The 18,358-nt window shown below is 42.9% G+C and overlaps 1 protein-coding gene across 1 annotated transcript; it reads right to left on the reverse strand.

Annotated features, from left to right (window-relative positions):
• Positions 1 to 1,076: 1,076 nt before the first annotated feature.
• LOC117833444 (rho GTPase-activating protein 4) lies at positions 1,077 to 5,518 on the reverse strand. The gene is made up of 5 exons (XM_034712929.2): positions 4,576 to 5,518; positions 2,869 to 2,989; positions 2,658 to 2,777; positions 2,020 to 2,250; positions 1,077 to 1,915 (listed from the first exon to the last, which is right to left on the reverse strand). Exons 1-5 carry the CDS (start codon positions 5,031 to 5,033, stop codon positions 1,337 to 1,339), a joined length of 1,509 nt encoding a protein of 502 aa, XP_034568820.1. The 5' UTR covers positions 5,034 to 5,518; the 3' UTR covers positions 1,077 to 1,336.
• Between the last annotated feature and the right edge of the window lie 12,840 nt (positions 5,519 to 18,358).

Here is an 18,358-nt window from a genome sequence, read left to right on the forward strand (position 1 = left end):
TGCATATTCTTTGTGAAAGGTGAAAAAAAAAGCTTACCACAGATTTGATAAACAAAAACGAATGGAGAGAAATAAAGCAATGAAAAGGGACATGGTTACGGTGCTTTAGAGCTCAGTTCAGACATTTCACTCAAGTGCAAAACAATCTTCAGTTTTTCTTTTTATAACTGTCACTCCATCAAGCACCAATTCATGGATATTTTTAGAAATCAGAATATGAGCACCAACTTGCATAGCTGTATAGGGATGCAAATTTGAAATTAATGCAGATCAAAGTGGTATCTTTGTACTGGGCACTGATGAGTCATTGCTTAAGTATTATGGGACAGAAGTTGACATGTCCTCAGTTGTGATCTTTTAGTACCATTTCTCTGCCTTGCGCAAATTATGCAGCTCGAGATTGAATCCGATAAGGTCAGCACACCAATCTGTCTGCCCAAATAAAATTCTGATCTCAAGTGGAGCTAGAGGCAATCAATGATGGCAAGAACCATTTTCCTCAACCGGTACTGTACTTGTCACACGGAATAACGCTAGTGTGATCTTGAAATTGGAATACGGAGCTTCCAAACACTGACAGGGAATAAAGGATGTGACAAATACCACAACGTAGAGCAATCTGTTCCATTCCTAGCTGAACAGGAAAAAATCAAGGTAACCCCAAACATCCTTTGATTGCCTGAACTTTCTTTTCTGAAGCAGGCTTAAATATCTGAATGAAATGGTAATCTGTGGTGCCTAGTCTGTTCCCCTGTATTCTTCACGTAAGCTGGAAAACCTTTGCGTAGATTCTGTAAGCCTGTGGTCGAAAAAAAATGAAGGAGAGGAGGTAGAATAAAAGATGCTTGAGAGCTCAGTTGCAGACAGTCGCATAGGAAATTATAATGTGGAAAAGGATAAGCTCATAAGCAAAACAGAGAGCATTGAGACAAAGGGGCAAAGACATAAAGCTTAAATTTTTCAAAGTACAACACAAGAGTGATCAATGTGAGCTGATCAATCCGAAATTTTGAAAGGGAAACATGCAGACAGCAGAATAAGGTACAATGCAATGAGAACTAGCACAGCACAGATCATACCTGAACTGTCTGCATTGAAGAGATTTATGTACAATGAAAAGCATTATCTTTCATTCAGTCCAGCGGTAATCATAAGAATGATACAAAAGTTAGTGAAGGCAAGAAGATTGAATCTGAAAATATCATGACCATGATACATCAAGAAATGATACATAGAAAACGCAAAATGTGCAAGCAAAGCAGTCTAGGGTCCTATGTTCAGGAAACATTGGGTCAGTCATCTAGTACACAACAATAGCAGCAATGTGATTTTGATTTCATCTCCATGCTTCGATCCGTTCAACCTTGGAGTTTATTCGGCTCACAATGCTCACACCTCTTGATTTCTCAGCTGCAGGTGTGGCATGTGTTCCAGACTGGCCCTTGACTTTTCTGGTCCTCCTACGATTCAGGCTTCGGCTCCCCTTGCCTTGAAGAGAATTTGTAGCTGTTGCACCAGAAGCATCAGAAGTAGCAGCCGGAGTAGCAAGTGCAGGTTGTGAGCAACTAGTGGAGCTCTCCCTACTTGCCAGGACTTCACTTGTCTGGGCAGTGAAAGCAGCAGTGGCTCCTTCAGCAGCATTAAATTCATTAGGTTTGTCCTCAGAGCTGTGTGCAGGACTGTTCAGAAGAGGCTCTTCATTGACGAAAGAGGGACGCCTGGATCCTTCCTCAAGTAGAGAATCAAGTGTCACGCTGGGTTTCTGATGCCCATTCTCATCAGATGGATCCTTCTGGGGCAGTGAAACATCCTCGAGATTGGACTCTTCTCTATCCTTGAGAGTCTTTTGTATTAACATCTTGAGAAAATTCATCACTTGCACTGCATACATCAGTGCAGTCAAAGGATCTGCCATCTGCATGTTATGTGTCCTATAGTTAGCATGCCTAACCATTTCAATATTTCTATGTGGAGTGAGCTATATTGCTAGTTTGCTATGCTATTAGCACAGTGCATTACCTGAGTCATATTTGGTGCAAAAACCATAGCAATATTTCGAGTGTTCATTTTGTTTATCTGTTCTTCTTGGACTACATCAGCCATCAGATTAACAGCCCAGTCAAGCAAAGCTGCTTCAGCTGACGGAAGGCATTTTGCAGCCCGAGCACAATCCTCTTCAGATTGGCATTGCATCACCTGTTCAGGTGGGATAGGGTCCAGCACCCCACTTGGCATCTCCCTAAACCAGGCCTGGGAAGAGATGAAAAAAAAAAACAGATTGGATGAGAACATACTATGCCTTGCCAAGTAAAGGTAACTGACTCAAGAACATAAACTATTAGGGTCAACTAAGTTGACCCCACTCCTTGACTGTTCCCAAAAGCAAGATTATATTCTGCAACAGAAGATTCGTAAATAGCACGACCACAAATCCACGATCACAGCTTTGTACGCGTAGGGATAAAAGTTGAGGCAAAATCTTTGTGAAAGAAAAAGAGAAGATCGAGTACTGTTGGAAAGTGAAGTGTGGATTCACTGACAGTTGTTGACATGAAATTCTATCAGTCAAGGTAAGTACAATAATTAATAACTCCCTAATTCCTTAACATTGATTAAGAAAGTGATGCAGCCAACAGAATGAGTAGAAAGAAGCTTACTTTGATTAGACCTGCCAAACAGTGGACATCAATGCCATCTGGAACAATTCCACTGTTTAACTGGTCTCTCACAAACTCCTCCTGGCTATTCTCCGCGTTAATACGGAAGATACCTTCTGCCTGGAAGTACAAAGCAAGACACCTTGATCAGAACAAAGCTACTAAGCAATTAAAATAGATTAAGAGTCATCGGAGATCCTAAAAAACACACCTGAAGTCCGCCTTGTTCATATAGGCGTCTTTGCATCATCAAGAGGATTGTTGGGACACTGTTTCCTCTCGAATCGTAGGAACACTGCATTGATTCTGTTGAAACTCCGAAGACACTTGCACTGCATTTCAAAGAATCAATCGGCCGAGGAATAGCAAGAGCCAAAGTAAACATGCACTGGAGTAGCAGTTTATTTTTATTCAAAAGTTATGATGTTCAGAAGTGCACATTAGCATTGAAAAGAGATGCTTCTTGCAAGGCATAGGATATGGCCACATGAAAATGGGACCACCATGCCGATGATGTCAAGGCATCTCCATCTTTTTAAAGATCAACAATTTAGGTGGTGTCTAACAAGATTCCCAGAATCCTTAGAAGTTCTGCAAGGAACCTGAACAATCTTTACACACAAAAACTCAGCATCAAAACAAAGGTGCGAAAAAAAAATCAAAATGTTATTTGGAAGCTGAATTGTTCGGTGTACAGGTGGTTGCTCAGTTGAGTGAAACTACCATTCTTTTTTCAGGAACTGTAACATTTAAGAATATCTCCAATTATCGATTCGTTTTCATTGATCATATATCATCAATTGAAGATTAGGCATAGGTGTTTGTGCCACTTTATCTTCTTTTGAAGGAACTAGAGCCCCATCCTTCTGCAAAGTAGGAGCAAGATATAGAGCGCTTTTGTTTATTCTTTTCAGAATGCATAGTACTGAAAACCTAAATCTTGGAACCCACAATGAGAAGCAATGTACAAGATACCTATGCACTTTTTCATACTCTGTGTTCCATTCCAAACTTCCAATTATAAACCAGAAAATATGGCAAAGCAGAGAAACAAATATTTCAACACATAGTCCAACATCAGGCAGATGACAAGTGATAATAAAAGAAAAAACTTGAAACTCTAGTGCAAATAAAAAGGGTGTAAGTCATCTAATTAAGAATATATATGCTACCAATAAATTATGGAATTCCCAACAGAATTTTTATTTTTTCATAACGATAGATGATGTAACAATCCATTTTATACCAATTCCAGGATGAGATAAGCAGGTACAGAAAAATGATGAGACACTAATAAATAACAGCGAATCACAAATGACTCATCAATTATTTAATGGAGCACGGATGAAACATAACAGAAAATATTTCTACACAAAAGGGTAGTTCAAAGCATATCCAGTGATCCACTATGGGCAGTCAGCCTAGCACAGTTCAAATCAAGCCAAGGTTACCAATACAAACACCAAGTTCCAACTATACACACACTAAAGTCAAATGGGAAAATAAATTTTATCTGAATGTCTTCCTAAAAAAGTTCACCAAAGCAAAAGGAAGGTTGCAACGCAAACAAAAGCAATCATCTTTACAAGGTTACCCCCCAGTTAGAATGGAAAAAAGGACATCATGCAAACAAATATGCCGTATAAATGCTAAAAAGGAGTGAACCTTTAACTAACCCCGTTCTAGCAACCACCAATCCACCATGTTTACATTTAGGACTTTGAGCAACACTTTATACCAAAACGCCACGAAATTTCAAAAGGGGAGCAAAATATGTCAACATCCGCCAAAATAAAATTTAAAGAGGACCTAAAAATTGAATGCTGTGAGACCACTGAATTCAGAATAAAACTCGTATCTTTCAGACTTCAGAGCATGAAGTTGACACCGATTGATGAACACGGGATACGGTACCGACCTGGCACTGGGAGCGCGGCGGGGCACCTCTAGCTCGAACTCGACAGGGAGCCCCAGGAATCCATGGAACCTATTGAACGTGACGTGCGCCACGTGCTGCACGTCCGTGGGCAACCCAATCTCCATCCCGCAGCCGCCGCGTTGGACCTCGCCGGCGCCGGCGCCCACCGTTCTGCACCCGTGCAGCGACTTCCGCAGCAGCTCAAACAGCAGCGCCAAGAACGACCACCGCTCCTCCTCCTCTTCTTCCTCCTCCTCCTCTGACCCCCCTGCCTGTTGCCCCCGCCGTTCTCGGAGTCCTCGGCTCCCTGTAGATCCCGCAGGCTGCTCCTGGCTGCCGCTTCCCGGGAGCACGTCGCTGTCGGCATTGGCTAAATAGCGCAGCGAGGAGGAGGTGGAGGCGCGGCTTGCGGGGGAAGCGAGGTTGGTCGGGCCCCGGAGGAGCGCCACCTCCGTCATTGCTTCCTCCTTTTCGAATTCTCACTGGAATTATGAGCTGTGATCTGGTGCGGTGTGGGGGCGATTTGGGGGGGACGAATTGGGAGATGTTTCTTGGGATTTCTCTGATGACGGAGGGGGGCCAAATGCACCAAGAAATGATTGGGGATTTCTCCTAGTGGAGTTCTTTCGACCGGAGATTGGGATTGTTGGGGGCAGGATGGAATTGGAAATGGACGAGGGGATTGGTTGCGGTGGTGCGCGTGGTCCAAATCCACGATGCAAAACACAACAAAAAAAAAAATTGGATCGTCGAAATGGACAGCAAAAGGGAATTATTTTTTAACTTCAGTAATGGGTCTTTAGCCAGAAAAAGACGCAATTTTTAGCAGGAGATGATGAAATCTCGTGAGCTGTTTGGTGGAGAATGGATAGGATTTTTGTGGAGGTGGAGTTGGATTGAAGGGAGGGGGATTGAGCTGGAGCTGATGGCGCCATCATTCGTATTTGCTCCTGCTCCTCTCCTCCCTTTTTATGCCATGCGACGCACACATGGATGCGCATGCTTCTCGTTCACATGGATGCTACCATCAGAGAAAGCCTAACCTTTTTTGGAACTCTTTCGAATTGGCTACGTCGCCGAAAGTTTCCTGGATGGATTAACTGCAAATATGTCAATTTACATGGTACCAAAAGTCTAATTTGGTTCAGCTAAACAAAAAGGTCCAATTTGGCTGAAGGGGGCAAAAAGGTTAACGGTACAGATCGATTAAAACGGCTGATACGACTAAGGGGGTGTTTGGTTCATGGAGGCTAAAGTTTAGCCCTGTCACATTGGATATTTAGATACTAAGGGTATGTTTAGATATCTTGTGTTAAAATTTTAACACTCTCAAATGGAGTGCTAAAGTTTAACGTATTGGGATGTTTGGATGGTGTGTTAAACTTTAATACCTTTGGTGGGAAATGACTCCATTGCTCCCTCATTTATGGCCAGCGAACCACTTGGGAGGAGAGAGAAGGGGGCAATGGTGGAAAAAAGTGGACAGGGGATCACTTTTAACAAATTTAACAAGTTTTAACACCCCTTGATGTGTTTATGAAATTGGGGGTGTTAAACTTTAACACATCTTTTTTAACAAAGCAATGTGTTAAAAGGGTGTTAAAAGTAGGGTGTTAAACTTTAACACCCCCTATCCAAACACCCCCTAATTAGGAGTATTAAACATACTCTAATTATAAACTAATTGCACAGATGGAGTCTAATTCGTGAGAGGAATCTATTAAAGTAGTGTTCCCAGACATTGGAATTGGAATCAGGTTTCTTCAATACTGTTGTTTGGATGCACATGGAATTGAGATTTGGCATTGAAGATCCAATTCCTTGGTATTGAACTATAAGTGAAAGGGGCCTATCCCAATACAAAGCCCGACCCCTCCGTATTGAGTGGAATCGGACCCGGTGCCTCTTCACCGTGCGCGAGCGCCCTCTTCTCCGTGGTCGGCGAGCACCTTCTTCCCCGTCGGTAGCGGGCGAGCAGCGGCGTGACTGGCCTCTTCCCCATCGCTGGCGGCCAGCGCCCCTCTACCCCGTGGCTGGCAAGTGCCCTCTTCCCTTCGGCGACGGGCGAGCGGCGGCGTGAGTAGCCTCTTCCCCGTCGCCGGCGGCCAGCGCCCCTCTACCCCGTGGCCGGGCGAGCGCCCTCTTCCCTTCGGCGGCGGGTGAGTGGCGGCGTGAGTGGCCTCTTCCCCGTCGCCGCGGCTAGCGCCTCTCTTCCTTATGGCCGACGAGCTCCTCCTCCTTTTCCCCATGCCCGAGGAGCTCCTCTTCCTCTTCTCCATGGCCGGTGGCGCGAGATCTGCTTCCTCTTCCCACTAGATGACAGCGCGACCTCCTCTTCGTCTTTCCCATGGCCAACGACCTCCTCTTCCTCTTCTCCATGGACGGCAGCACGAGATCCGCTTTCTCTTCCCCATGGACGGCACCGCAGCCTCCTCTTCCTCTCCCCCATGGCCGGCGGCACGAGATCCACCATGACCGGCGGCGCAAGATCCGCCTGCCATGTTGGCCGGGGTTGAGATCCCCTCGTCGTTGCCGAGGTCAAGCTCCTCATGGCCGCAGTTGAGCACCCCTGCCATGGCTCAACATTTCAATTCCATTATTTTACATCCAAATAGAAAATGGTATTGAGCTACTTGCTAGGATTCCAAAAGTCAATTCAATGGTCATCCAAACAATAGTATTCCAATTGCAGCCATTTCAATACCATATTGAACCCAATTCAATTTCAGCTCCCCAATATCTACATCCAAATGAACTCTAAGCCTAATTAGTCCATGATTTGATAATGTGGTGCTACAGTAAACATTTGCTAATGATTGATTAATTAGGCTTAATAAATTCGCCTAATTTGCTTAGGAGTTCTGCAATTAATTTTATAATTAGCTCATGTTTAGTCCTTCTAATTGGCATCCGAACATCCCATGTGATAGGCTAAATTTTAGCTCCTGTTATCCAAACACTAAAATACCTGCTCCATTGCGTTTCGCTGTCATGCACTCAAAGCAGCGCCCATCAAAAGAAATGCAGTACTGAACTGGAAGAAAGCTTTTCTTCTTTTTTCTTTATAAATTTTACGCAGTTCATCTAGTTGTTACTAGTACTGTGCACCAGTACAACTTCCTGGCCTCATAAATTGGCAAAGCATTTTGCTAAGATGTTCATCTAGAGATTATCCACTTTTGGGTCGGTTCGCTTCAGCTTATAAGCCGGCTGAAAAGCTGAAACGGCTGATTTGTTGTGAGAGGAAAACACTGTTTGGTGGCTGATAAGTTGGCTGAATAAGCTGAAGCGAACACGCCGTTTGTGGATGTGCAAGAAGAAGATGACATGGCATGGCATGTCATTCATCATATGATGAGTGATGACACAGTATTAGCAGGAGCAACAGGATTCTTCTGCTGACCACGTGATGTGCATGTGCTCTCTTCAGGATTGGACCCAGCACAAGAGGAGTTTCTGGTTGGATTTACAAGTTTCAGAAGTAAAGCTTCAGCAATGTTCAGGGCCCAGAAAAGTGGCATATACATCTGAAGAATTATATTTATTTTAAAAATCGTATACAAGAGCTAGTACTCATGAATTATTTGGCTAATTATTTGATCTGTTGATGCCAGCTAAACTCAAGTGTCGTCCATTTTAATCCTCGAGAAAACATTGCACGTTGCGTGACAATCAAGTCGAAACAACGTTCTTCTGTCGTATCGTACCGTAGTACTAGCTCCTGCTAGGCCGGTTGGTGAGGAGTAATAAAAAACCCAGAAAGTGCTTGTATCCGAGAATGTTAGTACGTTTAGGATTGTAAGATTATAACTTCAGTTGAACTCTACCTGCCATGTTCAAGGTTTAATGGCATTGTTTTCAGAAGTTTGGCATACCAAATTGTTGCATCATGCTTTTAAATTTTTAAGTACCATTCGTTGTGTTATAATGCTTCTGCTGCTAACTTATAATTACACGAGGACGATGAAAAATCAAAATGACCTGCACTTTGAAACGTTTGGAACGAAGGGAGGATTTTTTTTTATTTTCTTCTCCCAGCTGCTTCTTCTGTTGGATAAGAACAACACACCAGGACTGCTTGACTTGGATTATGTGATGGCACGACGATACCACTCATAGTTAATGATATGTTAATTTGACCAGCTCGCAACAAACCTATAATAAGTGCGTGAAGCATCTTCTTCTTCTTCTTTATTTTGAAGTTGGTTGATTCCATTGTTGAAAGAAAAAAAATGTATGATAAAATAATCTAATTCCTTTATGTAGGATAGCAAGCATTAAATAAACACGGGAAAAGGTAGAGGTAAATAGACTAGACTTCAAAAGAAATGGAGGCATCGTGTCCATCGAAATGCTTCTCGTTGGAATCGCGCACAAGATGTGGGCTGTTTAGTTGTTACCAGTGTGCGGCCCGGCCCACCTTACAAATGGGCTTGTGATGCGTGAGGGTGAGTAGCTTACAGGGTGTTTGGCACATCGGATATTTGACACTAATTAGAAGTAGTAAACATAGACTAATTACAAAACTAATTGCACAACCATTAGGCTAAATCGCGAGACGAATCTATTAAGTCTAATTAGTTCATGATTTGACAATGTGATGCTACAGTAACCATTCGCTAATGATGGATTAATTAGACTTAATAGATTTGTCTCGTGATTTAGCCTAGGGGTTCTGCTATTAGTTTTATAATTAGCTCCTGTTTAATCCTCCTAATTAGCATCCGAACGTCCGATGTGACAGGGCTAAAGTTTAGCCCCTATCTCCTAAACACCCCCTTAATCATCAGTCAACAGGACTCCGTGACCTTCGAATCGAGCGTGTTCTTTTACCAGCTACACACTTTTTTTTTAATATAAGGAGCTACACACTTTTTTTTTATAAGGAGCTACACACTTCAGTTCATGTTTCCATTCCAGCACCAGCAGGCAAATGCAAACCCTTGGAACGGAATCTTGTACGTACATTGTTTAGAAAGCTGCCGTTTATAGTTCGGCTTGCAAGACATCAAATTCAGGTGACATCGATCGAACGCCTAGGAGTACAAAGTGCTAAAAACTCCCAAGTTCTGACCCCATTAGCCGCATCAAAACTGATGATTCTTTGCTTTGCCAACTGAAGACGTACGTGTTGCTAAGCAACCGCCATGAGCCATGATCAGTACCAACAAGAAAGCTGCAGGTTCATTGTTTACAGAAGAAAAACTAAATTTGCATGGAACCAAACATTTATGCAAGATGAGACATCATTTTTTTTTGTGACCATGGTTACCCCAATTTCGTTAGCGAAACAGACATACAATCATCTGTTTTACATGCGAGTACAAGCTGCAATGGAACTTCCTGAACCAACACCATCAGCTTCAATGCTTCGAAACACTGCTTGCTAAACACTTTGCTAGCATCACCGTTCAGTATTCACTACTGGTGCTTGCGTGCTTCTAGGCAACACGGATCCTGAACGATGGCATGAGGAGCTTGCATGCTCGGCTCCGGCGAGGTGATGAAGCCCGGTGCAGCGTAGAAAGACCGCGGCGGCGGTTGCCGTGGCATGTGCCAGCTGACCAGCTCGATGTCGTTGCTTCCAGTACTGCTCTCGCCGTCGTCGAGCTCGTCGGCCAGCGGAGCTCCTCTGACCTCTGCTCGGCACGGTTCGGCTGTCTGGAGGAAGAAGAAAGACGGTCAGAGAGAGAGAGGGAGATGAGGCCGGGGAGTTGCTGGCTGCGCGCTGGAGAGCCGAGGCGAGGAGGGACGAGCGCGACCGGCAGACGCGTGGCGGAGCAGAGACGGCACGGGTGAGGAGGGCCGAGCGCGAGCGTCTGGCGCGTGGCGTCGCCAGTGCCGACGGGACGCCGACGGCATGGGTCGCGGCGGGCAGTTGGCGCCGGAGCTGGTGCATCGCGTCGCGTTTGCGCGTGACGAGGTAATGTGGGGGCTGGACGTGGGCGCCGGCGGGCTGAATGGCTGATGACAGCCGCGCGTTGTGCATCGCTAGGCGAACTCAACATGCGGATTGACTTCAAAAACTGACTGCCACCAGCTTGGTGGTGTTTCAATGCAGCAATTACTGTTGTCTTGGACCAATCACCAATGGGGTGATAGAAAGATCAAGGTTAATATTCTGCTCATCCATTGATCCATCTAACAGTTTAGTGTCAATTACTACTTCATTCCTAATAGCAAATCCAAATTTAATGAACCCTGATGTCCTCTGTAAAAAATCCTGAATTAGTACTAACCTAAAAAATATTAGGCCCCGTTTGGATCCCTTTATTTGAAGGAATTGGAATCTACTTAATGGAGTAGGCTAATTTATCTTGGAACGTGGCATTCCACAACTTTCCAAAGTTTAGATATAAGCATATCTTAAATTCATGGGGTGGGAGATGAAAATTGATTCCGTAGATTATGATTATTATAGTGGAATTCAATTCTTATAGCAAGCTCTTGAACTCGCTTCCCTATAGTAGAAGTGCAGCACATAAGTATCTCTCCCATATCACCAACAATAATATTCAAATATATTCCATATATAATTATATTAGCTTAATTAATTTGTGTCTAAATAATAATTATTAGAATGGAATTCAATTCCAATGATCCAAACGGGACCTTCAAGTTAACTCTACTTAATTCCATAGTCTGATACGTGTGTTTTTTTCATATTGCTCTTGGTTCTTGTATTTTTTATATGACTAGCCAATTTGCCCGTGCGTTGGTACGGGTCAGGATCATATGTATATATTATTATCATATAATAATATTATTTTGCGTCTCAGTTTCTTGCGAAGTCAAGATGTTGCGCTGTAGGTCGGAAGGTGAACGGTCACTCAATAAATGTTGAACATGAAAAAAATTTACATCAGGGTGAGGGCTCCCTTTTATAGTGTTCGGAGCGCCTCCTCACATTACACATTTACCCTTCCGCACCTACTACATTCCCAGCATATATATACTTTACATTTTAGTCTTTTACAGGTCACGTTTTTTGGACCGTCCGACAGTCCCGTGATTTACGCTCTCACAAGGTTCCACGTTTGACGTTGCCTTGTCGCTCACGTCGCCGTACTCTTTCGGCTTCGCGTCCAAGACCCCTTCTAGCCTCGGGTACGCGATCCACCTCGAAGCAGCAGACGGTTGACTGCGTGCGGCTCAGTGCTGTTGCCTTCAAAGTATTGTGCTTCGGGCCTCGCGTAGCCCTTAGCCCATAGCCTCCAGCTGACCTGCCTTCGATAACATTCGCACCACTGCAAAAGACGGCGAGGACAGAGCAACGGTTATTGGGTTAGATAGTCAAAGACAATCGCCTTACCTTCGGCTTTGCCCTTGTGCTGCCCCCGAAGGTAGATCCCGAGGGGCATTCGAAGCCAAAGCTTTTAGTCCGAAGCTAAAAAATGTTTGTCAAACCTCGAGGTAAAGCTTGTATCGGGCGGGCTCAAGGATGGCTGTTTCAGGCGATCCCCAACAATTATACGCTATATTTAGTGATCATGTAAATACCATAAGGGTAGGAGGTTAAACACAAATGAAAACTAAATATTTTGGACTAATGGAGAAATACCTAGAAGGAAGAAGTTGTTTGCAGATTGATCCATCAAAAGTCAGGCTAGGTTAAATGCCCAATGCGACAGTTGATGTCATGATGAGCTTACCTCCATATTATCAACCGAAGCTTTTGCTCGGATCATTATTATTATGTACATGGGCATTGTATTTTTAAACTCCTTATTATTTAGCATTAATCCTTTCTATTTCATAAGTTTTGATGTTTCTACTTTTGCGGAGAGGTGCTAAAAGTATACATAAAATGATATAAATTGAGCAAAATTAATTTTGATGCAATTAGACATATATAATGTGTCGCTGGTTGTTGGTCAAATTATTGTACTAACTACAGCCGAGATGCACAAACATACATGCGTGGCCATCCAGGTTGGCAGCGATAGTTTGTGGATGTTGGTCTAGCCTCAAGGACCTCACACTCACAGCTTGCCCCTTCCATGGACCTGATCTATCACAAACTGTCCATGACCTGCAAGCCTGAAGACTCTCATCATCCGGTCGTGTGACTTAATTGAAGCCTACGGCAAAGATGGTCTCCGCATTGAGTCTCCAAGTTTGGTGGCAGTGCAACTCAACAGCTGCACGGCTGACCACAAGGTCACTATTGGAGAAGCCCCTGTGCTCACATGCCTCATATTTTGTTCTGCGGCATCTTGAACATTGTCGATCAGCTTGACATGCACCAGCAGAACATTGTGATAGGATCCGAGTGCACGATGAGGGTATCTCTCTTATTGCATGCCTCTATTTGATACATCCACCTTTTTAGTTCTTCCAAAAAAGTTCTAACATTCTACTTGATGTCCTGTGGGGCAAACTATACACAAGGTGCTAAATTAAAAGAAGGGCTACGAGAAATAGGCAGAGCCAACCTACAATGAAGTCCAGACTCTTATGATCCCGGGTGACAGAGCCAATCTTTGATGGATTACAAATTATGCACTAATTACATAGAAACTATATAGCCCAACTAGAAGACTAACACTTATAATTATAAGAAACATAACTTTATTACAACACAATAATATTACACGAGTGTGTACAACATCGTGGCTAGCCTAGCACTCATCCTTTACTTCTACCGTACTCCACTCATCTACTATGCTCATGTTGAATGGCATGACAAGGAGGGGGTCTCTATTTATAGGCTAAGGGAGTTCATAGGATGATGATATGTGTCCCCTTCTAGAGTTTTCACTAGACAAATATCTATATTCTGCACTATTCTAATTTCTTCATGGCAACAATATCTAGTGCCTTCATGGCAACAATATTAGATAATGTGGAATATCCACCAATTTGGTAGTTCTTATTTTGATAATGACTCTGGTGGAGACATTGTCCCTCTGCATAAGAACTAATAATATCCACCAGAGTCATTATCAAAATAAGAACTACCAAATTGGTGGATATTCCACATTATCTAATAATGTCTGAAGGAGATGACATCGAGGGAGAATCCCTAACAGTTCAATGTGAGATCATTCAACAGACCATGATGGATGGCCTTTTGATGGATGAAGACATTCCTCCTGGTGATTTTGTTGATGACTTTATAATCCCTGGCTTCTTGGGCCCCAATGAACTGCTACCTCCTTTTCACCCTACTGGGCCACTCAACATCAACGTCATCCCAGCATTGCCTGACCTGAATGCAAATCCCGATGAGGCCATGCCTGAAGCACACCCATGGCTAGTAGTTGATGAGTTCGTGCCTCAAGCACATCCATGGTCAGAAGTTGATGACGTAGCAGTGTAGGTGGAGAACCAGGAAGAAGAAGTTCAACAAGATGAACTGGACCCACGTCCAGGAGCTTCCAGTTCAGGAGGCTGAAGAAGATCCACTCCAGGAGCTTCCAGTTCAGGAGGCTGAAGAAGATCCCGAGCAGCTCAATGGCATGCCCGTACCGGAGAATGCTATAGCTAATGTGAATGAGGCATGATAATGTTCTCGAAGTGGCTGGGCTCATTTTTACTCTTGAATTAATAGAATGTGTATTTTTTAGCACCTTTTTAACTCTAAATGATAGTTTTATGTTAATATTTATTGACACTTGTATATAATCTTTTTTTATCATGTGCGTGCGCACATGCACTTCCACTGGTTACGATAAACAATCTAAATATCTAATTGGCCTACAACATGGCAACTTTTAACCCATTTTTGCTGAAACGCATTATTGAAGGAAAGCAATACGAACTTCTAGAGCCTTCCCCACAACTTATGAACCATGATATTTTCCATGAAGGCACTAGATATTATTGCCACGAAGAAATTAGAATAGTGCAGAACATAGATATTTGTCTAGTGAAAACTCTAGAAGGGGACACATACCATCATCCTATGAACTCCCTTAGCCTATAAATAGAGACCCCCTTCCTTGTCATGCCATTCAACATGAGCATAGTAGATGAGTGGAGTACGGTAGAAGTAAAGGATGAGTGCTAGGCTAGCCACGATGTTGTACACTCTTGTGTAATATTATTGTGTTGTAATAAAGTTATGTTTCTTATAAGTGTTAGTCTCCTAGTTGGGCTATATAGTTTCTATGTACTTAGTGCATAACTTGTAATCCATCGAAAATTGGCTCTGTCACCTGGGATCACAAGAGTCTGGACTTCATCGTAGGTTGGGCTCTGCCTATTTCTGTCATAGCCCTTCTTTTATTTTAGCACCTTGTGTATAGTTTGCCCCACAGGACATCAAGTAGAATGTTAGAACTTTTTTGGAAGAACTAAAAAGGTGGATGTATCAAATAGATGCATGCAATAAGAGAGATACCCTCATCGTGCACTCGGATCCGATCACAATGTTCAGCTGGTGCATGTCAAGCTGATCGACAATGTTCAAGATGCTGCAGAACAAAATGTGAGGCATGTGAGCACAGGGGCTTCTCCAATAGTGACCTTGTGGTCGACCGTGCAGCTGTAGAGTTGTACTGCCACCAAACTTGGAGACTCACTGCGGAGACCATCTTTGCCGCAGGCTTCAATCAAGTCACACGACAGTCTTCAGGGCTTGCAGGTCATGGATAGTTTGTGATAGATCAGGTCCATGGAAGGCGCAAGCTATGAGTGTGAGGTCCTTGAGGCTAGACCAACATCCACAAACTATCGCTGCCGACCTGGATGGCCACGCATGTATGTTTGTGCATCTCGGCAGTAGTTAGTACAACAATTTGACCAACAACCAGCGACACATTATATATGTCTAATTGCATCAAAATTAATTTTGCTCAATTTATATCATTTTATGTATACTTTTAGCACCTCTCTGCAAAAGTAGAAACATCAAAACTTATGAAATAGAAAGGATTAATGCTAAATAATAAGGAGTTTAAAAATCCAAATGCCCATGTACATAATAATAATGATCCGAGCAAAAGCTTCAGTTGATAATATGGAGGTAAGCTCATCATGACATCAACTGTTGCATTGGGCATTTAACCTAGCTTAACTTTTGATGGATCAATCCGCAAACAACTTCTTCCTTCTAGGTATTTCTCCATTAGTCCAGTTTTCATTTGTGTTTAACCTCCTACCTTTATGGTATTTACATGATCACTACATATAGCGTATAATTGTTGGGGATCGCCTGAAACAGCCATCCTCGAGCCCGCCCGATACAAGCTTTACCTCGAGGTTTGACAAACATATTTTAGCTTCGGACTAAAAGCTTTGGCTTCGGATGCCCCTCGGGATCTACCTTCGGGGGCAGCACAAGGGCAAAGCCGAAGGGAAGGCGATTGTCTTTGACTATCTAACCCAATAACCGTTGCTCTGTCCTCGCCGTCTTTTGCAGTGGTGCGAATGTTATCGAAGGCAAGTCAGCTGGAGGCTATGGGCTAAGGGCTACGCGAGGCCCGAAGCACAATACTTTGAAGGCAACAGCACTGAGCCGCACGTAGTCAACCGCCTGCTGCTTTGAAGTGGATCATGTACCCGAGGCTAGAAGGGGTCTTGGACGCGAAGCTGAAAGAGTACGACGACGTGAGCGACAAGGCAGCGTCAATCACGGAACCTTGTGAGAGCGTAAATCACAGGACTGTCGGACGGTCCGAAAAACGTGACCTGTAAATGACTAAAATGTAAAGTATATATATGCTGGGAATGTAGTAGGTGCGGAAGGGTAAATGTGTAATGTGAGGAGGCGCTCCGAACACTATAAAAGGGAGCCCTCACCCCGATGTAAATTTTTTCATGTTCAACATTTATTGAGTGACCGTTCACCTTCCGACCTATAGCGCAACATCTTGACTTCGCAAGAAACTGAGACGCAATAATAATATTATTATATGATAATAATATATACATATGACCCTCACCCGTAGCAACGCACGGGCAAATTTGCTGGTCATATAAAAAATACAAGAACCAAGAGCAATCTGAAAAAACACACATATCAGACTATGGAATTAAGTAGAGTTAACTTGAAATCACAAATATTTTTTAGGCTAGTACTAATTCAGAACTTTTTACAGAGGACATCAGGGTTCATTAAATTTGGATTTGCTATTAGGAATGATGAAGTAATTGACACTAAACTGTTAGATTGATCAATGGATGAGCAGAATATTAACCTTGATCTTTCTATCACACCATTGGTGATTGGTCCAAGACAACAGTAATTGCTGCATTGAAACACCACCAAGCTGGTGGAAGTCAGTTTTTGTAGTCAATCCACATGTTGAGTTCAATGTGAACTTCATACCTGTTGGTGAATAGAGAAATCAGAGTCAATTGTTACATTCAAAATAATGTAAAGGAATTAAATGTTAGACAAAAGAAAACTATGCCTGTGCTTTCATATTAATGCTCTATTTTCCATGCAAACTAAGACATAAACAAAATACCCCAAAAACTGAGAATAAACAACCATCTTGAAGCCTTGCCTCTATTTTTGCATCTAATTTGTTGTGCGGCAGATTCTTATTCTCCCTCACAGCTACCAGGACGCCAGACTGCAGCATCGGAGAGGTTCTAGTTAATACGATACAGTTTGGTACACATGGCATGCAAGATGTAAGCAAAGGGGTTCCGAGGTAAGGGCCAGAGCAAGCACATTGGCAATTAGGATTAGATGAAGCATTTCTTGAAATATTAGTTAATGCACATGAACCTGAATCTTTCATTAATATTTAAAAGCCACGTATTGTTGTGTAGTTTTCTTTTGTTCTTCTACTAACCAGAAATTTGAGACATGTTCATTCGAGATGAAATGTCTTTTTTGTGAGTGTCCATACATATCTTGACATACCACTTTCATATAGGAGTGATGACTCAAAATTCAAGTCCACTAAAATCACCTGACGATGAACATAAAACAGAGGAAAGACGGTAACTAACCTCAATCAGCAATATGGTTCACAGTGTATGTCACATTCTAAGGGACTTGAATCTGCACGTATGAAAGTATCAGCTTTTAACGAGAGAAAAGGAGGGCCTCTCAGCCTAGATGAAGAGCTAAACATGAAGTTAGTACCGAAGTAAGCATGTAAATTTCCTGAGCAGATGAACAACATCCACACAGATGTATGAACATTACATATACTAATTAGTAGCACTATCAAATTGGACGGACCACTTCATACCTCGAGCCGAGGACAGTAATCTGTATCATGCAGCTGTAAGTAGGAACCATTTCATAGTTAATCATGCATTCTTGATGAGGGCTCCAGGTCAGTTGAGCATATATTGCAATGTAATCTGCATAACTGCATGAAAGAATAATACAATCGAATGAAGATTATATAGAATTAGGCAGCATTCTCTATGATTTTAAAAATGCAGAGAACTGAAAAGAAGATCATTTTTAAGTAAACAAGAAGGCACGGCGGGAGTAGCCCTGCAAATAAGTGTGGAAGCTACAGGAGTCAACTAAAGCAAAACTAAACAATCCATTGAGATCATGTAAACGACATTTGGAGCAACAGGCTTACCTGTAATTGGGCATACCGACATAGGCTGGCTACACTTGTCATGGCAAGCTAGCGAGCATTAGGCGATGCTGTCACAGGAAGCATAGGCAAGGCAGGCATGATCTATTTTGTGCAAAGCCACAGTTAAAGCTAGAAGAGCAAGGATACCAGTGGCAAGTAAAATGCCATGTAAGTAGTACCAATACCTAGGACTCCGCTTTGCTATAAAGCAGCAAACTGACAGTTCGACATAACAAGCATCCATATCCATCTAGTATATGTTTTTAAGGAAAAATCATTTT

The sequence above is a fragment of the Setaria viridis genome, chromosome 8, assembly GCF_005286985.2.
Source record: "Setaria viridis chromosome 8, Setaria_viridis_v4.0, whole genome shotgun sequence".
Taxonomy (NCBI): Eukaryota; Viridiplantae; Streptophyta; class Magnoliopsida; order Poales; family Poaceae; genus Setaria; species Setaria viridis.

Bases quoted from the DNA above. Each gene is read 5' to 3' on its own strand.
- LOC117833444 (XM_034712929.2), bottom strand. From the start codon at position 5,033: ATGACGGAGGTGGCGCTCCTCCGGGGCCCGACCAACCTCGCTTCCCCC. The intron at 2,990-4,575 runs GTCGGTACCGTA...TTTGAAATGCAG, and splicing joins CGCCGCGCTCCCAGTGCCAG to TGCAAGTGTCTTCGGAGTTT. The intron at 1,916-2,019 runs GTAATGCACTGT...CATAACATGCAG, and splicing joins TTGCACCAAATATGACTCAG to ATGGCAGATCCTTTGACTGC.